This window comes from Lissotriton helveticus, chromosome 2_1 (assembly GCF_964261635.1).
Source record: "Lissotriton helveticus chromosome 2_1, aLisHel1.1, whole genome shotgun sequence".
NCBI classification, from domain to species: Eukaryota; Metazoa; Chordata; class Amphibia; order Caudata; family Salamandridae; genus Lissotriton; species Lissotriton helveticus.
Genome location: NC_136059.1, coordinates 1,099,307,231 through 1,099,334,203, shown reverse-complemented (window position 1 = coordinate 1,099,334,203; position 26,973 = coordinate 1,099,307,231). Strand labels below are relative to the sequence as shown.

General features: G+C 46.0%; 1 protein-coding gene across 4 annotated transcripts in view; it reads left to right on the top strand.

Moving 5' to 3' along the window:
* Positions 1 to 26,973, top strand: part of TTC39B (tetratricopeptide repeat domain 39B) — a 609,447-nt gene that overhangs the window by 494,269 nt on the left and 88,205 nt on the right. For all 4 annotated transcript variants that reach the window (XM_078675907.1, XM_078675910.1, XM_078675908.1 and 1 more), the window contains one exon: positions 4,274 to 4,341. In XM_078675907.1, coding sequence (XP_078532033.1) covers positions 4,274 to 4,341 — 68 coding nt within the window. The remainder of the gene's footprint in view (positions 1 to 4,273; positions 4,342 to 26,973) is intronic.

The window sequence follows — 26,973 nt, the reverse complement described above, 5'->3', positions numbered from 1 at the left end:
TAGTTACACTAGGTTTATTCCTCCTGTCACCTCAACTACCCAACACCAACAGCCAACTAAGAATTCTCCCCTTATGGGAATATCACGCATCCCAGCCCGACCACGACATTCCACACCCATCACATAGCAATGCATATAGCATAACTGGAGCGTTAAAAGAACACATGTTCAGCCCAGAGGGTGTTTTGCCCTTGTTAATTGAATTACAAGCACCTTATCCAATGGTACTCCTTTCATCGATTTTTAATTGAAGAAAGGTTGTGTAGTCCCACTGGCACCAAAATATGTAACCATATCTCAAATACAGCTCCATAGATTGACTGCATTTAGTCCAGTGAGCCAAATGCTGACTGGAACTAACGTTTGCATTGTTGATTTCAAACCTGCTAATTTTCCTCTTTTACGTTTGCATGTCGAGCACTACTGAGCAACAACTAGTCAATGGCTGTCATCAAAACGCTATTCACAATCCACAGTCAAAAGGATGCGTGAATATGAAGCCTTGATGACTTTTCAATGAGGAGGTACCGTGCATTCCTCTGCGTTGTCTACAGTGGGGCTGATTTAGATGATGCTCATGGCACCCATGCATTGTTCCTCCGACCCTGTGAAAATGAGATAACCAGAGCTAGGGATGAATGGGCATTTAATAGTATATCACTCATTCGCAACAACTGAGACGAGGCACACTGTCGTGCTGCAGAGGCGACCTGGACGCGGAGTCATATTGTCTGGTGACTCCTCATAATAAAGGGTTGATTAATGCCCAGTATTCCGAATATTAGCTTGAAGAGAGGAGAAGGCTGTCAGTACTGCGATAGAAGTTGTTGTAACAATTACTATGAGTCTGAATTGAGCTCTTTCCTCCTCTGTGATGCAGCCACCATGATGCAAAATACTGGTTCACAACCTATATTTGTTTCTTTTGTTTGTGAATTAGTGCAGTGGAAATTTTCTCCCTTTATCAAGGTTGAGGCCCAAGCCTTCTTTAGGAACTGCACAAGCAGTCCCGCTTCTTGTATATCTTAAGACAAAATTGAGCAACACTTAACAAAGTTGAAGTTTTTTTGGTGTGAGGAAACTGTAGGGGAATCATGGGGTGTACAATATTAAGTTGTCATTTAATTTGGGGGTTGTTTGGTTGGTAATTGCCAATTGGGGGAAAATTCTCAAATATTTAAGTGTTTCTATAGCACTTTAATACCTCTTGCCGAGGACCTAAACTACTTTTCAGACTGTAAAGTCAACAGTTACTCAAAATATTGTGCCAGGATGGGAGAGCTGTCTTCTTTGGTGTTGGATTTTGGTGTCATGTGAGGCCCAGAGAGCGTGCTCCTGCCTTGGTGCAGCGCCGTGCAGGTGCAACTGAGGCTTGGAGTTGCATGAGAAGGTTTTTTTTCTTGCTGTGTATACAACCCAGTCAAGGTTCTAGCCTGAGGTTCACTTGAGTCCTGACTTTGGGGAAAAAGCCAGGTCTTTATTGGGTCTCTGAATTTCTGATGGCTATTGATGGTCCTTATTCTCTTTGGAAGCACATTGCATCGTTTGCTTGTATGTACTGATCAGGAGCTTCCTCATCTACAATGTTTTCTTTTTTTTTTATTAGGATTTATCATTAGTTGTACCATGCTTGCTCTGATAGTTATTCATTGGCCATAAAGTGTACTTTTACATTGAATGAAGCCTTCCCCTGTCGAAGGGACAATTTGTAAAATAAATTAACAATTCAAGGGGCCCAAAGTTGTTCTTAGGAGTCCACTGAAGGTTTTTCGAAATAACTGGACTACTGAATTTATAGGCAGCCTCTTGATTCCAATTTGCACATTTTCTTCTACCTTCCTACGTTTCATGTCACTTTGTCTCAGTCTTGTGGGTTCTTTTTCATCCCTGCCTCCTCCCTTTTTCGTGTTACCTGACTCTCTCTTCCCTCTCTGCCATCTCTCTCATGTGTGGAGTCTGATGTTGAACTGCAAGTCCCGATCCCCAAATATGAGTAGTGGTCCCAATCACCAGCACAAATGAAGCTGTGGTTACATCTGTTAGCCTTCTTGTGTGCAATGCATAGGGCTTTTACAACCAGGCAAAGACCATGTGTTTCTGCTCGTGGTGGTGACCAAAGCTTTTTAAGAACAGTGGGGCAACATCCAAACCAGTTGAATGTCCTGCCAGAGATGGAGGAGGCAGAGAGCTGTCACTTGAAATAGTATTGTGGAATGCTCTCACTTAGCTTCCTGAAGTGGCAAAAACTATGTTTCAGTAGGTGAATGGGGTGTTGTACATGATCAGGAGTGCAAGGTGGACTCCTCACTTAATTTCATGCTATTAGCCCCTTTTTTTTTTTTTTGCAGAGTTTTATATAGCGCGAACTAGACCCGAACCGAATCAGGTATCAGAGCGCTTTACATATTTTTTCCAGATTTTTCAGTTACGTTTTTCAGTTACTTTCATTTTAGGCACGGGGAGATTAAATGATTTGCCCAGAATCACAGGAGGCTTTGGCGTCGTTACCGAGACTCGAACCCAGTTCCTCCAGGTCCGAGGTCGAGCGCCCTAGCCGTTAGGCCAACCCCTTGTTCTGGCTTTACTTCCACCACTTTAGTTTTACTCCACGCATAGGTGGGTGATATGTAATGGTGGGACATTTACATTGCAGTAAGTGCTTCAGCTTAGAATATCAAAATCTTTCAGCTGTGTCGCGAGCATGTTTTAGGTAATTTCAGTATTTTTCATGACGAATGTTCAATGAAAGACATTTTTTAAATATTGCATCTTTCAGATTAAAAATGCTTTAGTTAGCACCTGGGCTCCCTGAATGTGTATGCTACTTGCCTCACTGCTCATAACACATCAATGAATGATCAAGTACTGTTATGCTTATTTTGTAATATGTGGACTGTTCATCAGCTAATATTTGATAGCACCTATGATAGAGTATTTGTGGATTCCCTTATGTTTCGCAAGCCCCAGAGATAAGCTGTGACCTATATATAGTGTATATAGGCGGGGGCTACCCTAGCCTATGCCCAGTTCTTATAGGACATAGTCACATGTGTGGTGCCCTTTAAGTGTGTGGGTCCTCTATTTAGCATCTGCGGGTCAGGCTCACACGTGGTGCCATATTTTATCATATCTGATCTTGTGATGTAGAAAGCGATGCAATTTGTTATGTGCTTGGTGATGTTACAGGTGATCCCCTCATCATTTTTGCCCTGTTGTGTTGCCACAGGCACTGCTCTTTGGGAGAGTAATACCAGATGATTACACATGAGTTCTAGGTGTTGGATTGGTAGTGTTACATCCCGCCAACTCACATTTTTTCTGAGGTCCTAGAACATAATTGCGCCCACAACCTCCCTTTATCCTATTGATTATGCTAGGTAGGTGCAGGTGCACAGGGACTTAAAAGTTCCCTTATTTGATACACCACCGGGAAGTGCTCAAGTCACAAGATTTCCAAAGCTGGAAGCTAGGAGTAACCACATCAAGACAAAATGAGTTGACTTTGTGTGAAGCATTAAGCTCTTTTCTCTTACTCAGGAGGGAGGTTCATAGCCATTGTCACATTCATGCAAAACAGCTTACACGTGTACACTAACCCAGAAAGAAAACCCTACTGATGGAGGCAGTCTTTGTTTGGGTGTTGGTTAAACAAGCAGTTTCTACTTTGAAGGACCTTAACCTGGCACTAGTTACAAAGTTGTCTTTCAGCCCTTCGCATTACAGTAGTTGTTATCAGTCCAGAGGCAGATGGAAGCATTGGGGGTCCTTTCTTGTCTCTATGCTTTCCCACAGCATAGGTAGTGATTGTGGGTGCCTTTCCTGTTTCTTTGCCTTTCTAATGCATTGTGTCACTGTAGCTAATGTGTTTGAGACTTGGACCATTTTAAACAATACGGTTTTTAATTTTGTAAAGTGGTGTGATGGGGCATAATGGGTGTTGATATCCACTATCATGGTCATTTCAATATGGTTCAGAAGAGCCAACTCTTGGTTTGTACTCGGATGCCTACAATTAATATTCATGTGAGGGATTTACATACAGTGGATCCGAAGGGGAGGAGTCATGTGCTCTTGTGTTGTATGTGTTATTAATTACACAGAAACCTTCTGTGTATCTTTTCTAAGACAATCTGTAGTTGGCCATAATGATTCTTTGTGTCCACTGCAGATATAACTGGCTGTGTCTACTGTAGGTAAATAGTGTGTAGCCTATGTAAATCTGGTCCATTCTTTAATATATATACTTTTTGCCCCCTTCCCTTCTCTCTTCTAGAGGAAATGCATGCAGAGCTCTGTTATGCTGAATGTTTACTACAAAAAGCCGTGCTGACTTTTGTGCAGGTAATGGAGGTTAAATTCTGGTCTCTGTCCAAGTGTGCCCATTAGCAGAAAAAATATGCCAATCAAACGTAGCAGTATGGACTCCATCAGTGAGGCTGCCTCATACTGTACATTAAACTTTTTTATCCACACTCGCCTTGTTAATCCTGGATTTAGCTCTAAAAATAACGTCTTCAGTTTCTTCTGCAGGCCAGTGGGACAAGTCCATGACGCTGGTATGGAGGATGGCATGACAACATTTTGCAAATTCCCTTGTAAATTCTCTTCAAAAACATCAAGAAATAACATCTCATTTTAGCACTATTGTTTCCTTAATTAAATTCAATCATGATAGTTTTTCAGTTGTTGGGTGAGGAAGAATTTGCACGTGGAGCTAAAAAAACAGTAGTCAGTCACTATGTTGACTTTAGTGGAGCGATGGTGAATTTATGAGGCATCTTTAGAACCATGGTTTCGGTGTTTTGGATTGCAGTCTGTTTTCTAGGTCCTTTTCATAAAAATGGTACAAGTCGATTTATCAGACTTGGATGTGTAATAGGGCTAGTTGGAACAAGTTTGAGGGTACTACGTTTTCGTTCCAGTACACTGAGGTACAGAATTACCAAGGGAAATATTGTAAAATGTATATATATTAGTCAAACATGGATATGTTTAAGACACTGTTCTAAAGAGCAGTTCCTAAATTCCCCCACTCTCTCTTGGTTTTCTACTGCATGCACATTACGTTCATTCTGTGCCCCAAAATGTTACTGTATTTAAATGTGCTCAAATGCACATGTATGTCTTTACCTCTAGCTCTAGATAAGCAACATATTCCTAGTCTTGCTGGTTAAGGTTATTTCCTTCCATCTAATCTCGTTTCTGAACCACAGTACATTGAACGCTTCCTCCAAATACTAAGATAAAACTACAATGACAAACATCTTTTTTTAATATAAAATTCTGTACTCCTTCACGAGAAGTGATTGCTGTCTTATGCCCTCTCTTCGCCTGTGGCACTTGGCAGTGTCCTGTTGTGGAGGCCTTGCAGCCATTCCTTGTGCCTGTCTCCTGATCACAACTTAGAGCCATCTCAGCCATGATCATAGGTTTGAGTTACCAGAGAAGAAGCGAGCTGTGCAAGACCATACCTACGTAGATTGCTGACATCATTTCATTCCACGTCACTTTGTCATCGGTGTCCTTGTTGAATGTGTGTTACGTCATCGCTTCCCAATTCTAGCAGCCACGTCTTAGAGGGTTGGTGTTCTGTCTTCGTGACGAGCATGCTGCTCTGTGTTATGGCATCTTGCACGGATCCTGTGAACAAGGCATAGAATTATGTGATGATGAAATCAATTAAACAGATTATCTGCATGTTTATGCTGTGTTGCCTCATGATGTTCAGAAACTAGGCCATGATATCCACTATTTCCTTTTTTAAATATATATATATTTCATATAATGATAAACATCATATCTAACTACAACATAAAAACATAATTTCACTCTGGTAGCGTGGTGCCAAAACTGCTATAGCCATTGAAATTGAATGGAAAGCAGTGAACCCTCAGGTACATATTATTATCTCCCACGGGACCATGCCCCCACTGAGCATATCACTGTCCCTAAATCAAACTAATTTTGAATTCTAAATGCTATGGTAATGGCTGCAATAGGACGCCCCTGGGTGTTTCCCATCAACCTCACCCCATCACAGTCCATTGACTCCCTGATCATCCCACCTTGCCTCTTCCATCCAGGGGGGGGCAGTCAGGGTCAGCATCTCAGGCATGGCCTCCTCTTTCATCTCTGATTGTATTAGGTACAGCTTAAATGGGTCCCATGAATCTCTGGTTGGGACGCTGGGGTTGGGGGGAGAAACTCTGCATCATTTTCGAGTTGTTGATTACAGTAGGTTATTGCTTGTAGCCATTGTTGAAGTTTTGGGAAGCGACCCCCTCCCCCGGTAGCAAGCTAACAAACGCTTGGCCAGCAGTAATGCCAGTGCGCTGAGTTTTCTATGGGTACTAGTTATTTTCTCAATCCAGCCAAGCAGGGCCACTCTGGGAACCAGTGGTATATCACTAAAAAGCATTTGCTTCAGTGTGGTATTTATGTCATTCCAATAGGACAGCAACCCCCGGGCAAGACCACATCAGATGTAGGTAGTTCCCCTCACCATAGACCATTGAAATCTGCTCAGAAACTGAAGTGATGCAGAGTTTTTTGGGGTGATATGGCAGGTGCAAAAAGTTTTAATGGATAACCCTCAGTCTTCTGCTGAAAGAGGTCATGCTTATTTGGGTGCAGCAGAATTTCGGGTGGATTTCATCCCCATTTTGGGCTCCCAGCCCATCTTTGCCGACTGCTCTTTTTCCAGCAGGCCCTCAAGCGTTGCTTGGTATAAACGTGTTATCCAGTATTATGCGTGTCTTTCATAGATTCACATGCCTGAATCATTCCCCGTCGTCGAGACGGGAGTCCCCGGTACATAGAAAAGTAATGTCCTATAGACATACATAGAGAAAAGTAGGCCTAAGGGCCTTGCCTTAGTAGCCTATCTACGTCCTTTTGTAAAAAGGACCAAATTCCAGAAGGTAGCCAATCAGCTACCACCTCCCTCTAGAACCTTCCTGTCAGGAGCCTCAGTCTCTCAGATTTTCTACTGCACGTTGTGCTAGGGAGTCTCCACCTGAGTTCTCCTCAGGTTTCCTAGTTTTATCTCTTTTCCTCACAGAAATTGAATATTTACTTCAAAACTCAACTATGGCTGATCAACAGAAGAAAGGTCTCTTCAGGGCTTGCTCATCTTGTGTTAAGAAGAGACTCCACGTCGATGACAAGCATGAAACTTGCCTATACTGTCTTTATCCAGATCATTCTCCCAAGGAATGTCGAATTTGTAGAACATTCTCTACAAAGACACTTAAAGACAGAGAAGGAAGGCTACTCCTCTGGTTGAACAGACTGAAAACCAGAGACGACCTGGTGTCTTCAGAGGAAGGTGAGATGGCTTCAGTTTCCTCAAAATTATCCTTGAAGAGGCCAAGGGTTGATTCCCCTAGCCCTACAGACGTTCCTCCTAAGAAGACTGCCACAAAGTCTTCAGAGGCAAGATCATTCACGTCTGACAAGGAGGCTCCTGCCCTCAGGAAGCCTGCGCAGTCGTCGACCACGATTTCGTCGACCCTTCCCTCAGCGCTGAGGAAAACCATCTCTACAGTCTATATTTCTACATCGACGACGACGGTGTCGACGACGACGGCGTCAACAGCATCATCATCGCCATCCTCGACGGCGGGTAAGCCTGTATCGTCGATTATTTTCATAAAAAAGCACTCAACATTGCTTAAGATTCCGTCAACGACGACGACAGCGTCGACGACGAAGCAAAAACCGTCGACGCCTGCACCGCGACGAAGACCCCCTCGACAACAGGCGTGTCGTCGACGAAGACATCGACGACCGTAAAAACATCGTCGTCGACGAAGACCCCGTCGACAAGCGCACCGTCGACGACGAAGACCCCGTCGACGAGCGCACCGTCGACGACGAAGACCCCGTCGACGACGAAGACCCCGTCGACGAGCGCACCGTCGACGATGAACACCCCGTCGACGGGACCGTCGACGAAGGTACCGTCGACGAGCTCACCATCGGCAATCGGAATTCAGTCGACGACGACACCGTCGACGAAGCCATCGACGATGACACCGTCGACGCTATGGAAACAATCCGACTTGATTCCACCCAAAAAGAGTACAAAAAATCCAATTACACCGGATTTAACGTCTCCAAGCAGGGTTCAAAAATTACCCCCATCTTGTCTACTGCAAGACGACGAATCGGACGATGACCAGTACGGTCAGGCCACCAGTCCATCGGATCTCATCGTAAAGTGCCAAAGCACGGATGAAGATGGCGATGATGTAGTGTTTACAGAGGAGACTGTACATTCACAGGTACAGACGCATGTCATACCTATGGTTTGCCTTCCAGTATCTATAGTCTCAGACCTACAGTACTTGATACAAGACTACAAGAAGCGATTTCCTGAATCGCCAACGGCCCGTCAACGGAGAAAACTCCAGTGTCATCTGGGCCGACCTCATCTCCAAGACCGAGACCATCACCTTTGGTGATCCGTCGAGAGAGAGAAACAGTACAACCTATCCCGTCTTCTGACGACGAGGGCGAGGAACCAGAAGAAGGGGAAGTACGGGACGACCTGTCCGACCACAGGGATGATGAAGACTACATCGCTCCATCTCCTGCCACACCTGAGCCCACTACTTCGGACTCGCCGCCGGCGGACATTGGCGGATTCCACAATTTAGTGGAAAGAGCAGCCACGAGATTCCATATGACTATGGACTCCCATGAAACAGACTGTTTCCTATATGATTTTAAAGACCCAGTCAGAAAAACAACTAGATCAATTCCAATCATTGATCACATATGGGAACAAGGGCAACAATTGATGCAGACACCAGCCCCGGTCTCCGCAGTGGTACCCAGACTGGACAAGAAATATAAGGCACCAGCAACAGCACCAGCATGCCTTACTGGGCATCCAAAGCCAGATTCCGTGGTTACCCAGGCGGCTCAAACGAACTCTAGAAATCCGTCCTCTCCATTGTCAGCACCACCAGACAAGGAAGGCAGGAAACTAGACGGCATTGGCAAACGCTTTTCAACCACGTCAGCCATGACTATCAAAGTAGCTAACGCCATTGCACTACTAGGACGCTACAATAGGCAATTGTGGGAGGACATTGCCCCATATCTGACAGAACTGCCTGATAACTTAAAGGAGGAAGTTCAATCACTCCTTAAGGAAGGACAAACGTCGGCATCAGAGCTTATTGATTGTGCTGTAGACGTCGCAATGACCGGCTTCAGACAGCTAGCAGGTGCCGCGGTCTTGCGAAGACAAGGATGGCTCAAGGCAACATCCTTTCGTCAAGAAGTCCAAACTAAAGTACTTGACATGCCCTACGACGGCCAACATCTCTTTGGGGAGAAAATAGACGAGGCCTTCCAGACAATCAAAAAAGACACGGACACTGCACGAGCACTTGGCACGTTGCAGTTTAAAAATCAGTCCTTTCGAGGGAACTGGGGTAGAGGTCAGCCCTCTTACAGAGGATCATACCAGAGCAAATCCTCATACTCATATAATCAAGGCCGATCGCAATACCAGCAGCGGCAACAGCAACAAGGACGTCAGACCTCGTATGGGAGGTCCAATTACAGGGGAAAAACCCAAAGGAAACCCACTGACGGACGCCAATGACCGTTTCCAGCAGCCAGTCCATCCACCATCTCGTTCTTTCAAAATTGGAGGAAAACTAACACACTTCCTCCACAATTGGAGATCAATAACAACAGACCGGTGGGTGCTCCAATTGATCCAATACGGACATTCATTGGAATTCAATTCAATTCCCCCGATAACTCCTCCTCGCAAGCTCCAACACAGGCACTTACGATTACTCCTTCAAGAGATCGCTTCAATGTTAAAGAAAGGAGCAATAGAGCGAGTACCATCTGCTCACAAAGGGAAGGGATTTTATTCCCGCTTCTTTCTAATACAACAGGACACTCAATACATTCTTGAAGAGTCAATCGTTTCGGATGGTGACTATCCAAGAGATCTTGGGGTCACTAGAGGAAGGAGACTTTATGACGTCATTAGACCTACAAGACGCATATTATCACATCCCAATACACAAACGCCACAGAAAATTCCTCAGATTTGCAGTAGCGGGACAGCACTACCAATTCTGTGTCCTCCCATTCGGCCTCAAATCGGCACCTCGAATTTTCACCAAGTGCCTTTCCCCTGTGGCAGCTTTCCTACGACAGCATGGACACCAAGTCTTCCCCTACCTGGACGACTGGCTGGTGGAAGCACCATCTCTAACAGGCGCAGCAGAGTCTTCCAACGCCTGTCTCAAAATTTTCCAACAACTGGGCTTGACGCTCAATCACGAGAAGTCTACCTTACAGCCCTCTAGAGTTCTTACCTTTCTTGGAGCAACTTTGAATACGGAATGTTCAAAAGCATTCCCATCTCAAGAGAGGAAGCACAAGCTGATTACTCTGGCCACCGCAGTGGCTTCAAAGAAAACCCTACTGGTCCGTACTTTCAAGTCCCTCCTGGGGATGATGTCCTCGTGTATCCTGTTTATTCCACACTGTCGGCTCAGGATGCACCCCCTACAAGAGGCCTTGACCAGACAGTGGACTCAGAGCACAGGCTCTTTCGAGGATCACATCGTGATTACTCGACAAATAACCAAGGCCTTGTTCTGGTGGAGGACGCCCAAAAACCTTTCAAAAGGACTACCATTCCTGCTACCTGCAACTCCACACGTAATACCTACAGATGCCTCTCTAGAGGGATGGGAAGCGGTCCTTCAAGAATTACAGATCAGCGGCAAGTGGACGGACCAGGAACGGCAGCTCCATATCAACCTCCTAGAGCTGAGGGCAGTTTTCCTGTCTCTGCAGGCCTTCCTCCCGCGCATCACAAACTCCCCAGTGCTTGTCAGAACAGACAACACCACGACAATGCACTACTTGAACAAGCAGGGAGGAACGCGTTCGCTAACACTATCTCGCGAATCGCAGAAAATTTGGAACTGGCTAGTGCTCCACAATATCACACTGACAGCAGAGTATGTCCCAGGCAAGGACAACGTCATAGCGGATGCTCTAAGCAGACAGAGATCCCTGTCCCACGAATGGGAACTCGAACAGACAGTGCTGAATCGCATATTCTCGGAATGGGGGAGTCCGCAGATCGACCTCTTTGCCACCAGGGAGAACGCCAAATGCCGCAACTTCGCAAGTTGGCATCCCCAGTTGCGGTCCCTTGGAAATGCATTTTTCATCGCCTGGCGCAACGTGTTTGCGTACGCATTTCCGCCATTTCCCCTCATACCAAGAGTCCTTCAGAAAATGAAAGCGGAGCACTGCACCCTAATTCTGATTGCCCCGTTCTGGCCGAGGCAGCATTGGTTCACGGACCTCCATCACCTCTCAGTCCAACCGCCAATCCGTTTGGGCCAACATCCATCCCTACTCACGATGTCCAAAGGCCAGGTACTGCACCCGAATCTGAAATCTCTCAGATTATCGGCATGGCTCCTGAGTACCGAGAATTCTACCAACTAGACATTTCACAGGACTGCAAGGATGTCCTCGCGAAAGCAAGAGCGGACAGCACAAACAAGACCTATTCCTTAAAATGGAAACGCTTTAGCATTTGGTGTAAGGACAAAAGTCTCCATCCTTTCCGGCTTACTCCAGAGCAGCTATTGCCATATCTGTTACACCTGGCACAATCGGGTCTTGCACATGCCTCTATCAGAGTTCATCTGGCAGCAATTTCCCGGTTTACGAGAACGTCAAAAGGGCCCTCCTTAATTCCTTAAGGGGCTCTATAGATCCTTCCCTCGACCAAGAAGAGTTCCACCAACATGGCATCTCAATGTGGTACTCAACCAATTGATGAAACACCCTTTCGAACCAATCCATAGGGCGGATCTCAAATATATCTCATGGAAGACAGCCCTTCTATTGGCTCTAACCTCCGCTAGAAGGGTCAGCGAACTACAGGCTCTTTCCATACAAGATCCCTTCATGCAGTTCAAGGAAGATAGAGTGATTCTAAGAACGAATCCTCGATTTATTCCTAAAGTCCCGTCGGACTTCCATTTAAATGAACCCTTAGTCCTCCGATCATTCTTCCCAAATCCCAGTACTGCAGCTGAAAAATCCCTGCATTCCTTGGACCTGAAGAGGTGTCTTAAGTTTTACCTTGACAAAACAAAACATTTCAGGAAAACGAATCAGCTTTTCATCGCTTTCAGCAGACCAAGAAAAGGCACGCCACTTTCCAAACAAAGCATTTCATGATGGATATCTTCTGCAATTGCCTTTTGCTATGAAAAAGCCGGAAGGCCATTACAATCCAAAATACGAGCTCATTCTACAAGAGCTGTGTCCACATCAGCCGCGCTATTTGCTGGCGTGCCAATACTGGACATTTGCAGGGCAGCGAACTGGAAGTCGCCACACACCTTTACCAGGCACTACTGCCTGGATACGGAACTGATGCAGGATGCAGCTGTGGGCCAGGCTGTGCTACGCCATCTATTCCAGTGAGGTGAGCCTTCCTCCTTCCCACCATCCTTCACTGGTATGCACATTTATTTACTTACTTCTTATTACTTGTTGATGGTTCTTAGTCGCATGATATGTATTATCTCAGACTGCTTATGCTGTTCCATCAGAAATGTGCATAATGTATTGCTTGCTACTCTGATTCAGGCATGTGAATCTATGAAAGACACCCATAATACTGGATAAGAAATACGTTACTTACCTGTAACAGCAGTTATCCAGTATTGGTGTCTTTCATAGATTCACATGCAACCCTCCCGCCTCCCCTGGAAGGTCTCACCTCTCTCTCTCTAACATGTATTACACCTACCTAGCTTGGTGCGTACGAAAATCTGAGAGACTGAGGCTCCTGACAGGAAGGTTCTGGAGGGAGGTGGTAGCTGATTGGCTACCTTCTGGAATTTGGTCCTTTTTACAAAAGGACATAGATAGGCTACTAATGCAAGGCCCTTAGGCCTACTGTTCTCTATGTATGTCTATAGGACATTACTTTTCTATGTACCGGGGACTCCCGTCTCGACGACGGGGAATGATTCAGGCATGTGAATCGATGAAAGACACCAATACTGGATAACTGCTGTTACAGGTAAGTAACGCATTTCTTATACATTTTTAATGGAAGTGTTGGTGATTAGTGTGTCTAGTGCCGGTAAGGACTTCAACTCAGAAGCCTCGTAATCTTCAATCGAAAACATAATAATATATATCTAAGGAGCTAGGGCTAGGTGGGCTGCTAAACTGCAAATGTTAAGAATGTCACCTTTTTATAAAGATCCACCAAGTTCCAATCTACAGGCTTGTGTTTATGCTTTAGGTTCCTGTGTCACTGTCAAGATTTGGTGGTCGCGCACTGAGCATTGTGGGTAGTATTTGATATTATGTTTGCATACCTGTTTGCAATGGAATGCCCTCACAGGACTTTACTGTACAGGCCGTTGTAGAGTATCTATCAGGGAGTTGCGCAATAGGTTTTTCTATTAGTGAGACAAGCGGACTAGAGCTGACACAATCTGATTTAACTGCCACATCCGCTACATATGAGGTGGGGTGTTGCAGTAGTGTTGAAAGTGGAAATGGAGTTAAACCAGTATAATTCGGGATCTGGTGCTTAAAACCTGCCAAGTTGCTACAAAAGTTTAAGCGTGTCCCAGGTCTTCTTGCTCTCTTACTGCCCCCTACACGTGCACTATTTCCTTATTTAAATTTAATCTGGGATGATCTTTTATGCATTTGATGTGGCTGTGGTGTCACATGGTCAGACAGTGGCTGTTAAATGGATTTTGCCATGGCCTCTCTGCTCTACCTAGACCCACTGGCACAAAGGTGTAGTACTGCTAGCAACTTTGCCCTTAATGAATAAACAGACAAATTGCAACTTGATATTCTAATTCTGTCACTATAACATCTTTTAGCCAAATGTAATCTGTACATCATGATGCTCTAATCCTTTAACATAACTACTTTCCTGAATAATGTTTGATTTATCCTTTGCCCTCAACGTTTGTTTTCTGCATGGCTCAAATAACTTGATATTTCATAATCAATCAATCAGCTTGTACTTGTAAAGCATGGCTTATCACCCGAAAGGGTATCCAGGCACAGTGCTGCAGGTATCAGTCATGTCTTGAGTTCCTTCCTGAAGTGGGTCTGAGAGGGTGCGGTGCGGAGGTGGAGAGGGAGAGCGTTCCAGGCTTAGGCGGTGAGGTGGAAGAAGTAGCTCCTCTGGAGTGGCGGATGCGTGGTATCTGTTTGAGGGTGAGGTGTGCAGAGAAGAGATACCTGGGCGGTCGGTGGAAATGCAGGCAGTGGTTCATGTAAGCGGGTCTTTGGGCATGGAAGGCTTTGTGGGCGTGGGTCAGAAGCAATTGGCATCTTTTCTGGCACAGAGCAATACTGCTTAGATTTAGTGCAGTATAAGCTGTATGCATGTGTCTGCTTCTATGCACATGGATAACTTTTATATTGATTGATATGTAATTTCTGCATTGTCAAGGATACCACATTTGTTTTGGCAACATTTAAATTATGTTCTGCGTTGTATTCCTGTGTGTTACAGCAGGAAACATGCATGTAGTAGTTTTCATTTGTGTTTTTGCACTGCTTTTGAGGACCACATTTTATCCTTCTCAGTTTGCCAACTTGTGCTATTTGGTGGTCCTTTTTAGTGACCTATTATGGGGTTCTCTGGCTTCTCTAGCATTGCTTACATTTCTAACTTTCATTTATGTTTTTGAAATGAGGTTGAATGTGTTCTCTGCTATTACAGATGTGGTAGAGGCTTGGATACTCTTGGTATAGTGTCCTACTGTCTCACCTCATGGTTCACCCTTCTGTTTCTTGATAACATAAGTGGCAACAGACAGGTCTATTTCACTGAAAATATATTTTAAGTGTTGGGTTTGGCTAATAAAATGTATTTTGGGGATTATAGGTGAGTGTTTATGTGTGATTAGGGAGCAGAAAAGCGAGTTCTAAGAAAAAGGTGCTGTTTGAAATGTGGAAATTCTACACAAACTATATTTTCTTGTAGAATTGAGTTTCTTCTTATGGATTTCAGTATTTTGCATTTGGTGCTCTAGACTGTGTAACTTTTCTATCGGAGATTTTGAATTTCTCTCATCTGTAGCTTTGTATTTATTGAAAGGTTTAGGGACTTTATAATTATTATATTATTATTATTATTATTATTATTATTATTATTATTATTATAAACCATTTTATAGCGCGCTCTGCTACTGGGGAGTATCCTGGCACAGACCTTACTCCAGGGAGCAGAAACACTGTATACAGGAGCTGTTTATTATAGAAGATGATCTAGAACATAACGTGCTGTACCTAGAAAGTATGTCATGTGATTTCTGGATTACAGAAACCAGGATGTGATTTGTGTGGGGGCTGAAGGGAAATAAGGAATGTGTAAATAGGTAGAGTTAGTATAATGAAAGCTCCAGTATGGGGAGATCTCTAAAAAGAGATCGTGTGATCAGTATGATGAAAAAGAAAAACTGGTCCCGCTGATTTCATTGGGATTTTACTAGTAAAGTTGTTAAAATGGGGTGGAACCTGAGTAGACAGTCCTGTCTCACAACAAGTATATTGTAGAAAAGAAAACTGCAGCATTTTATTAGTCAGTGGTACCTGGATGAAGATAGACAGTGCCATAGTTCATCAGTGCCATTTTCTTTCATTTTAATAATCAATAGCATTTTGTACCTTTGAAAAGCAATTTTCCAGTCGTAAATGGGCCAATTCTTCAAAAATGCTTTCGACATCTGGCCCTATGTCTCTTTTATGGAAGTCCAAAATCTCCAGCAGGACAAATCTGCTGGCTGTAGACCATGTTGGATCCATGAGATCTGATACCCCTTCTGCACGGAGCCACTGAAAAGGATTTGCTGCTGTGGAGAAGAACATAGTGGGAGCTACTGCTAAATCAGGCTGACCAGCAGTGCACCTTGGGCAGATGGGCAAGCAGGTAGATACAGGCCTCCTCTCGGTTCTCTGAGCATTTTTTGGTTGAAAATGGTTCAAATCCCAAGTTTTGGTTTTGGGATATCTGGGCCGCTTTAACACCCCTTCCAGGGTCCAGGATGTGAGGGTCACGGCTCACTCAGGCTTGGTCCAGGTGTAGGTTCAAAAATGTTAAAGCCTTTTCTGTCCCTCAGGAGGCCAGGCAACTAGCTCTGTGAAAGTCCTTGGTCCAAGCAGAGAAGCAGGTTTCAAGGTGCAGGTAAGCCGCTGAGAGCACAAGGCAGGCTTCAGGTAGCAAGGCAGTCCTCTTGGTGCAGCAAGGCAGTCCTCTGAAGTGTAACACAAGCAACTGACAGCAGGGCAGTCCTCTAAGAGTCATCTGCAGGTCCAGAAGTGAACTGTACTGTGAGTCTAAAGGTTCAAATGTTAAACGTGGTGCCAGCTTTGAAGTGGAAGAAACATCTAGAGTTTACCCCCACCCCCCGCCCCCAGTGGTGTTGGAATTTCCTTTCTTCCTGCCCTAGTATCAGGGTGTCTGGGGGTACAGAAGTAGGACTGTGTGGAGTTAGCTGAGTTCCGCTATGCACAGGATGGAGAGTTGATTTCCTTGTACCTTTGGCTGCAGTGCTTGTGAGGGTGCTGAGCTGTTTGATATATCTATTCTGCTTCGCCTTTATCGACTCCAGAAACAGCGGTTTGTTTGTTTCGTTGTTTTCAACTGCGAGACTTTAATCAGGGAAGTTTGAGGATTCCACTTTCCTCCATACCCAGGATAGAAAGAGGACTTTCCCGTGTATTTGGCTTTGGCACCTAACATGGTGCAGAGCTGTTTGATATATCTGCTTTGGACCGTCTCCATCATAATTTTGTTCCAGGATTTATCTTTTGGGGAAGTACCACATTTTCGTGCCTTTGTATCCCGGGACATAGCTGCTCATAACTTATTTCTACTTCATTCAGTGGGATGGAACGGTCCAGTTGCTGTCATCTGCCTTTACCACAGATTGAATAAGGCCCCTTATTTTGAGACTAATTTGCTTTCGCCCTGAAGAAGTCCATTGTATTGGACGAAACGCATTGGTTGGTCTACCCTTCATGTTGCTTAATGTTTTTCCAATAAAAAAGAGAACTTGATATCATTGATGTGTTGGTGCACCGATTGTCTTTATGTTGAATATTGTTGGGTCCAGTAGGACTGCACCTTGGCAGAGGGTGCTTAGATTGTGTGCACAAGAACACCAAATGACTGCAATTATTTGAAAGAGCTTGATCTACTGTATCTCATAACATTGTACTGTACCACTTATTGTATATCTATCACAAGTAGAGATATAAGAAAACAGTGTAGGACAGGGTAAATTCACATCTTAGGGTATTTTCCCTCTTTTTGATAACCATGGGAATAATAGGTTAGGTGCTAGCTGCTGAAGAGTTTCACTGTAAATTTTTGCATGATTCCCCTATGCGGAACTCTGCAACATGAACAAAAAACTCCTCAGCGCTACGTGGAGTTCTGCAAGCAGGGGAGTGCATTAGATCATTCTCCGGTAGCTGTTATTTTTAGCGCTGAGTGTTTGCCCAGCGCGAATACTATTATGCGCAGCTCAAAAGGATGCAGCCTCTTTCTCCCGCTCGAGTAGATGTTCTAATCAAGCTGCAGCTTGCTCCACGTGAGGGGAAGGTTTCTCAATGGGAAATCTCATTGGGGGGGAGGGGGACGGGACGGGACTGGTCTGGATCGGATTTTCGTCGCCTGCCAACTTAACGATGGCAAGCGAGGAAAAACTTCAAGGGCGGCATTTCACACCCATGCCTACACAGAAGGCTAATATGAAGTTCTTTGTGGACTCAGGGAGCTGCTCTGAAGTGCAAGTGGTGCTGTGCACAGCTCCGCCCCCTCCCATCCAGTCAGGATGGCCCATCCTTCCAACACCTATTCCCTTTGTTGTATGACCGTGTGGGAGGAGTACACAAAGGCCAACCACACCTAGTCATGTGACCCAGGGAACAGGAACTAAATAGGACAAGAAAATGCCAACTTTCTAAAAAATTATATTTTCATAGTTGTGACTTTAACTCCAACTTTTTACCATTAAATAGGTTTTGAATGAAAATTCCTTAAACACCAAACATGACATTTCTACTTGCTCTCAAACAAAAGTACTAACTTATTAAATGTAATATGATAACCCAGTGTTCTCCTATGGGAGAGGCAGGCCTCACTATAGTGAAAAACACATTTGTAAACTTTTTACTGTCAGGACATGTAAAACTTAAAAGTAAATATACACCTTTTTAAATACAATGCAACCTGCCCTATGTGTTGTTTGGATAGGGCTTACCCTTGGGCTGACATATCTGTATTAAAAAAATATGTTTTAGTCTTGACGAAAAGGTTTATTTTGGCATTATGAAAGTGCGTGCAGGCTGCAATGGCAGACCTGAGACATGTTTAAAAGAGCTACCTAAGTGGTGACATTACAAGTACTACAGGCCCACCAGTAGCATTTAGTTTACTGGCCCTGGTATATGGTATACCACTTTACTAGGGATTTATAAGTAAATTAATTATGCCAATCTGTTGTAAGTAAATTTTACCATGTTTTTGGGTGTGAGCACAAGTACTTTAGCACTGGATAGCAGTGGTAAAGTGCATTGAGTTCTACGGACAACAAAACAAATTCTGCAAAAGAGGAGAGGTGAAGGCATAAAGTTTGAGGATGACCCTGCAGAGAGGGCTAAGTCCAGCAACATCATTCATGACGTCACCAATGACATCATCCAGTGAATGTGACAGTTTGCTACACACTTTTCGTATTGGAAGGAATTATGTGAGGTACATCTAGACCCAATTTTCTATAACTTCTGTAGTGCTAAAGGATGTATGTAACCTTTCTTACCATGGAGAACATGAAACATGTCGGTGAAATCACCCACACTTAGTAAATAGTTTTCTCTTTTTCTTTTTAAAGGCATTCAGGTGTGTAAGAAACGTAATGTCTCGGTGGACATTAATGCGATGAGCAACTTATTAAACATTGAATGCAATTAAAAGAGTGATTATTTACCCTAATAAGATCCACTTGTTAAATCCCCTTTCTGACAAATAATTTTAGATCAACTGCTTCACTTCAATGCACTACACCTAATAGGCATTTGCAATCAACTGCTATTAACATCCCAGCCCTCTGTAGTTTGTAAAAATACCTCATGTATATTTCTAAAATGAGTAGAACGGTATACACCATTAGGACAACGCTTACAGTCATACTTCGACTTGAACCACTTGTGAGTCAGCCATACATTAAATATCCTTTAACAATGTAATGTCTCAGAGTTTTCTCTCCAATTTATGTAGAAATTAGTAAAATAAAAATGTCAAGATAGCTCTGGTGAATAATGGAGTGCTGAAGCAAAATCACTGTTTTGTTTGGTGACAGTTTTCACAGAAGAACATGAACCACGCATATTTGCAGAGAAAACAGTATTTTATGGGGATTAGCTGTGAGTTACTGCTTTTTACTAGGTTAATGCCCATCCATTTCTGGTGCTTTAAAGCAGTTTTATTATCTCGTTAGAGTTCTCCTTGCTCTAATGAGTGTCATTTCTAATGATTATGTTTCCCTTGTCTTTATTTCTTGATTTTGCTCGCGAGAAAATGTCACTCAGTCGTTGAATGTCACTCTTAATTACACTAAAATTATGAAAACGTCACACTTAAGCAATCTGAAATCTTGCCAGCTATAATGCTTGTTATTGAATACAGCAATAAACAGCGACATTTAGAGCGACAACCCAAGTACGACAGTCAGTGTGAACGTCATCAATTGGCCGTAAGCGTTTTGTCACTTTAGTTGGAAAAAGTATTCAAAGGTCATTCATTGCCACCTAGTGGAATATGGCAGTTAGTGATAGCTAGCATGTTGCTGATATCCCGTTAGAGGAAACCGAGGTAACCCTGCAGGTTTAAAAAATAAAAATAAAAAAATATCTCATATCACTTAAACGAAGTTGGACCCTTGACCCCCACCCCTAACCCGCCCCCTTTTAAAAGTATACGCTGACAAGAATGTTTTTCACTTTCAGCAATAGAATTTGCAGTCAGCAAGGAATATAACGTACTCCATCTGGAATACTACATTCATTAAATTCAGGTTTTCAACAAAAAAATGCCGCGAATAAAATGATCTCATCGTGATCAACATTAACAAAAATGAGGGCGTCAACTAAACTAACATAATGTTCAACAAATATCGATGAGGTTACACGGGCAAGTACTGATATCGTGATTTGGGGAAAGTGCATAGGAAATTGTGCTTTTTAATTCCAGTAAGAGGCTCAGTCGTTTCCTTCCTGCTACCCGTTGACAGAGTAGGGGCCTTGTGCTATCCCTCTGCATTCTATTCAAGTGCCGTCCAGATCGCAGTAATAACTCGTGTGCTGATGAGATCTGTGTATCCCGCGGTTCTGATTTTGAGCTAATTGGGTGGCTCCCTCTTGCCCTTCTTAACCACAACTATAGGATATATGTGAACTGGAAGGAAAGAGAGAAGCGCCTGGCGTTTATAATAGAATTTACTAGGAATATTGTTCTGAACAGGTTAGTGAATACTGGTTCCTGAGTTATAAAATATTATTGCTGGTTTCATACAGTGTTTATTCAAAGTCACCTTTTACGTCTATAAATATATTATTCATATCTGTAGAGTTTGGTGAGGGGCGCTAGGCCCTCATTATGCTGTGTGGATAAATCAGACACGGACACCAGAATGTGGGTTAGGTAATGGGCCCTAAGCACGTGCGCTCATCCCCTTTTATTAGGTGGGTGGGTGTTAGGTGTGCTGATACAATGAACTGAGACACTAGACCGTGTCTTACGTTACAACATCCCTCCCAACCTTAGTTAATAAAATTACACTAACTAAAGTCCAACCTGTGGGAAAGAATAGAGTTCACACAAAACCCATAACTCAATCACGACGACTCCCACGTAGTCTTCTCCACTGCTGGTCACGTCAATTACTGGCAATGGTATCTCTTCTTGCCTTGGCAGACTTGCAGCTTGTAGGTGGGCTGTACAGTCTCTCTCGCTCTGTTTCACATCCTGTGAACGTGTAGAAGTAGGACTAGCAGGTCCCAAGTGTGTTGCTTTCCGCTGGACCGTCCTGATCAAGGTGTTTGGTTCAAACTTGTGTCTGTTCCTTGACGGGATCTTCAGCTGCAGGTTATCCCTCTCACGGATACCCCTCTCTCGTGAGTGTCCTCTCTCACTGGACGACCCGGAGGCCCTTTTCTGCCAAGCTCCCACTGGACCAGAGGACATGCCGCCTTGCCGCTCCAACATGTTGAAGGACATCGCTACAGGTCCTCTCTCCGTGTCCGAAGCTCCACCTGAAAGGGTGTTGTTGGCACTGGTTCCGTCGTGTGTGACCTTCGGTCTTCCAGGATCTTCAGCGCGAGCTTCAACAGTCCGTCTCTCGTTGTGGGATCCGCTGCCACCGGTGTCCCTGAGGCCTCTGCCCCTGGATTTCCGCGGCCCTGTGTCCGTTCCATCCCATAGGTGGGTGTTGCCAACAGACCGGCCTGCTCGCTTCTGTCCTTCCTGGGTGACTGTCGGGTTCGCATGTGGATGCTTACTTCCAGTGGTGGTACATGTGTCCCGGTCGTGCGTGTGGACTGTTGCGCACCTCTCACGTTCTCCTCGGTGTTTCCCCTTCTGGTGTGTTGTAGTGTCTTCGTCCACACTCCTCTTTGCTCTGCTCCTTTCTCTTGTCTTCCTGTCGTCGTGCTGCTCGGACCTCTTCTCCTTTCTTCTCTTTGGTGGTGGCAGACGTGCCACTCAGACCTCTTCTCCTTTCTTCTCTTTGGTGGTGGCAGACGTGCCACTCAGACCTCTTCTCCTTTTTTTTCTTCTGTGGTGGCAAACGTGCCACTCAGACATCTTCTCCTTTCCCTTTTGTGGCGTCGTGCCACTCCTTCTCCATCTTTCTTTTCGCAACGTGGTCTGGTCATCTTGCTGTCTTCATCTTCCTGACCAGACTTCTCCAGGCAGCGTGCACTCCGCCTGTTTCGCCTGGGTCTTGTCCTGGTCCTTGGACACTGTCTCCTTCTCGTCTGTGACTGGACCGGTCGTTGCGATCTTCTCTTTAGACTTTGAATGTTGAATTGTGATTGTTCGCTTGTCCATGTTCGTGGACTGTGTCTTGGTGTTCAAACTTCTTGGACCTCTTGCCGGTCCACTCTGCCGATGCTGGCAGGCTATCTTCGGTTCTCTTGCTGGAACACTTGCTATGTCACTGTTTATTGACCCTTGCTTCGGTCACCTCCTTTCGCGACCCCCGGTGGGTCGGCTTTTGGTGCGGCCATCTGGCTGGCCGGCTGCTTGGATGCGTCACGTCGTGTGACCGTTCGTGTACTTTGTGCGACCATCTGGTTGGTCGGCTTTAACTTCTGCTTTGCGACCAGACTGAGTGGTCGGCTTCACCTTCTTCTTTGCGACCAGACTGAGTGGTCGGCTTCACCTTCTGCGTGAGGCTTTACGCTTTGCCGTCTTCCGTGTGCTCGCTCTTCGCTCCGTTCCGGTGCTTTAGCGTTGGCGCGCTTTTGTCCGCGCTCTTCCCGTGCTTCGTTGGGTGAGGAGGGTTACGTCACCACTCCTTCTTGCTTCTTCATGTTCTGGTCGCTCCCGTTACTTCACGGGGTGTGCTTTCTTTCCTTCGGGGACCCTGAAGCAGTGTTGGCGGTCGTCGCGCTTCTTCCCTGCGTCGCACTTGCCTGGTGGGGAGTCTTGGGACCCCTGTACCTTCGCATGGTGGTGCTCGTTCCTCTTCATCCCGGCAGCAGTGACAACCTGTGGCCACTAGGCGTCACTGTGCTCTCCTTTGGTGTGGCTTCAGTGCTTCTGAGGGATTGCGCCTCGCTCCGTTGACCTGTTCCTGGTCACTGTGGGAGTACTGGTCGCCGCGTTCTCCTTCGTGCGTGGAGTTCCTTCACTCCTTGCACTTTCCTGCGTAGTGCAGTGCTGTGCTGTCTGGGTACATGCGTAGAGTCCTTGCGCCCCTGGCGCACTCCTGCGCACTCGCTTGTCGGTGTTGTGGCATCTCTCCCATGGTGTGGCGTCTGTGCGCCAGTCCAGCGCAGCTGTGTGCTGTACTTTCCCTTGGCGTGGCATCTGTCTCTCGTGCTGCTGCTGGCCTTTCCTGGGCTTGTGCAATGCTTGTTTGTCCTGTTGGCTGCAGTGTTGCCTGAGGGCCACTGGGTGGCAGTGTAGGGTGGACTGTGGAACCTTCCTTTAGGGACCTTACTCTCTGCTGGTCCCGGCTGCTCACGGTGCTCCAGGCTGTTTTCTCTTGTCTCTGGGACTGCTGGTGCGAGGCTTCTTCTGACCTAGGCTCCCTTTGTCACTTCCCCCACAGGGCACAGGCACTCTTAGCCCAGGTAGGCTCTTTTCACACTTTGTCGGTTTGCTGTGTGAAAGTGCTATTTCTTTTCCTGCACCTCCGGAGGGGCTCGCAGCTGCCAGCGCCTCAGTCTCCGGCCGCCTCTCCCCTCTTTACTCGGTCGCCTGCAGCCTCTTTACACACATGCTGCGCGGGGCGGGGGAGGGGCGGCGCTGCTGCCGAAGCTTGCCTGTCCTGCTCTAGGCAGATGTCTTCTCCCTCCCTGGCAGTCTTCTTCGCACCCCGGGCTGTGCAGGAGGGGGAGGATTGCCAACTGCGGGGCCTCGTCGTGAGTACGGGTGGGCTCCGCTTTCTCTGTGCAGTGCCGGCAGCTCTTCACACGCTGCGGGCACTCTTTTGTGGCACTTTCGCCCCGCCGCCGCAGCTTCCCTAGTGACGCGCTGCGCGGTGGCGGCAAGAGTCGGTGCTGCAGTGCGGGTGGGCTCCGCTGTTAGTGTTCAGCGCCGGGCAGCTCTTCACACGCTGCGGGCTCTCCCTTTTCAGTTCGTTCACCCCGCCGCCGCAGCCTTACCTCACACACGCTGCGTGGCGGGCAACACGGGACGCTGTAGGCAGGCCGCGGGTGGGCTCCGCTGGCCTTCTTGCACTCGGGGCACTCTGCCCGTAGGCTCACCTTCGGCCACAGGGCCACTCTTGCCACGCGGGTCGGCCCCGCGTTGGTCGCCTCACGGTGGGGCTCAGTCGCGGCCGGTGCGGGTGGTCTCCGGTCGGTCCGCACTTTTCTCCTGGGCACTTCTCTTGCCGGCGGGCCTCTTCATCCACGCGGGTGGGCTCCGCGTGGATTTCCTCATACGCCAGGGCTCGTGGCCGACGCGGGTGGGCTCCGGTCGCTCCGCTTCTCTTCCCGGGCACAGTGGCGGCCGGTGCAGGTGGGCTCTGTCCGGTCTGCTTTCCCTGGCAGGCGTGAGAGGTACGGGGTAGGCTCCCAGTCACCTCTTCATGGATATCTAAGCCCGGGGCAAGGCACACACCCCGTGGGCCTCTCGGCGGCCGGCGCCAATTCTGCGGGGGACGGGGGAGGGAGGTGGGGCGCGACGTCGCCCTGCAGCTCTCTCCTTTTTCCCCAAAGATGTTTTCATGTAGCTGTGGCATGCTGGGCACAGCTCCGCCTCGTCGCCATTGTAGAGTTTGGTGTGGGGCGCTAGGCCCTCATTATGCTGTGTGGATAAATCAGACACGGACACCAGAATGTGGGTTAGGTAATGGGCCCTGAGCAGGTGCGCTCAGCCCCTTTTATTAGCCTGGGTCATCTGACCTATGACGCCTGGTGGTGGAGGGTGTTCGGTGTACTGATACAATGAACTGAGACACTAGACCGTGTCTTACATTACTACAATATCTATCTGTTTCAAAAACATAGCGGTATTGTGTTGCAAGTGAAAATATTTCACTTCAGACGTTAGTTGGAAAGATCTCCGTTAATGACATTGCTGGACACCAAATAAGCATTTTGTGTCTCTGTCCACTGCAAGCAATTAAGTGTTGTAAGAAATTGAGTTGTAGGTTGAGTGGGGTGCACAACGTTGTCGAGCAGCAACCAGAATGCTTGTCAGGATAAGGCACAAGCAAATCCCAAATTTACCTGTGCTCACCTCCTTAGTAGCTTGACACAGAGTAGCCAGGCTTAACTCAGAGGCAATGTGTAAAGTATTTGTCCAAAACAGTAAAACAGTGGAAACACCCCACAAAAGGAGCCCACAACACATTGTAAAAAATAGAGTTGTTTCTAATAAATAAAATAAGACCAATTAGTCAAACTAGATATATTGAATCTAAAGTTTGCAGTGAAAATAGCACCAAAAAGTACAAAGCGCTACATGGGATATCTGGTCTCGCAGGACCATGACAAACTTTCAAGTTCAGGCCGACCTTGATGGAGTGTGGGCGGTCTACAGGAACACACTCAAAATACAAAGATAAAAATGGTGTAGTGTGGGGATAAATGGTCAATTAATGCTTTTTACACAGTGAGAACATCAATTAATCACAGCTATTGTTAGTTTATTTATCTCAAAACTTAGTTCATTATTCTATAATATATAAGCTACAATACCTGTACTCATGGTACTTATACCTGGGGAAAACATATGTATTAACAAAAAATATTTTTGAACATGTTACAATTGATATACAAAACGTCATGGTGTTAACAAAAAATCAACAAAATACTCAATCGCATTACTACTCTCTCTCTCTCTCTCTCTCTCTCTCTCTCTCTCTATATATATATATATATATATATATATATATATATATATATATATATATATATATATATATATATATATATATATATATATATATATATATATATATATATATATATCCACAACTAATACACCACCACAATGAATGGCAGCTTAACAACTTTTCCTCATTCTTCCAATCATGTGGTGGAACATGTGTGGTTTTCTCTGCGCTTGAGCCAAAGACCACAAATGGAGGTAGTCCTTTGAGGGATATATGTATATATACAGAAGAAACCTTTCTCTATTTCTTTAGTGCAGGTCCCAAATATTACCCAGTTAGGCCAGCTGAACAGAGTAACTTAAATGTGGGTTACGGAGCATTGCGCGGATCCAGGTCGAAATGCGCCGTGCAGATGAAGCACTGCGTCTGTTCTGAGATGCGGTGTGGCTGTGGAGCAAGGTCCTGTTGCGTCGTAGTCAATGGTCATATCAACGGGGCTTGTGATGTGAAGTCCGGCGTCAGGGATGCTGTGAACGGCTGGTGATGTGTCTGTTCGGAGAAGCTGCGAAGGTCCAATCCAGCGTCTGTCATCGATGCTGGCGCAATGAGAGATGCACAGAGCTGGACTGTGGTAGCGCCATGCCATGCCGCACTGCACTGCTGGAGTGATGTGTCCATTCCAAGAACTGCGGGGGACGATGCAGGTCTTTGCGATGGGTCCAATCCAGTCAGCAGCGGCAATGTGTCGGTTCTGCCCGGGGATGCGTCAATCCACCAAGGAGATGCGTCTGTTCTTATCGGAGATGCCCTGCTCAATACAGAAGTCGTGGCACTTCTATTGGCAGGCACCTTAGGCCCACTTCCAAGGGTCTAGGACTGGGGTGGCACCACTTGGCAGGTGGCAAAGTCCAGATGCCGAGGCAAGGATGTTGGAAGCGTGTTATGTCCCTGAGGCTTCAAATGAGGAGGCCAGCTAACTAGCCCTGTAGTCACTCTGGGTTCAAGAGATGCAGGTCCAGTCCTTCTGACCCAGGCAAGGGGGCAGCAGGCAGCAGATCAGCACAGCAAAGCAGAAGTCCAGCAGAGAGGTAGTCCTTCAGCAGTATAGCAGTCCTTCTTCTTGGCAGAGTATCCCCAGGTCCAGAAGTGTACTGAAGTGGTGGTGTCTGACACAGTTGGCCCTTTGAAGTAGGGGGAACCTTCTAAAGGCAGGCCTTTTAAGTGCATAGATTCCCTGGCTTCCCTGCCCTGGCTCCAGACCAACTGCAGGGGATCTGCAGCCCTTTGTGTTGGGACAGGTGTATTCAGGTGTAAGTGAGGCTGGGCCCAAGCCCTT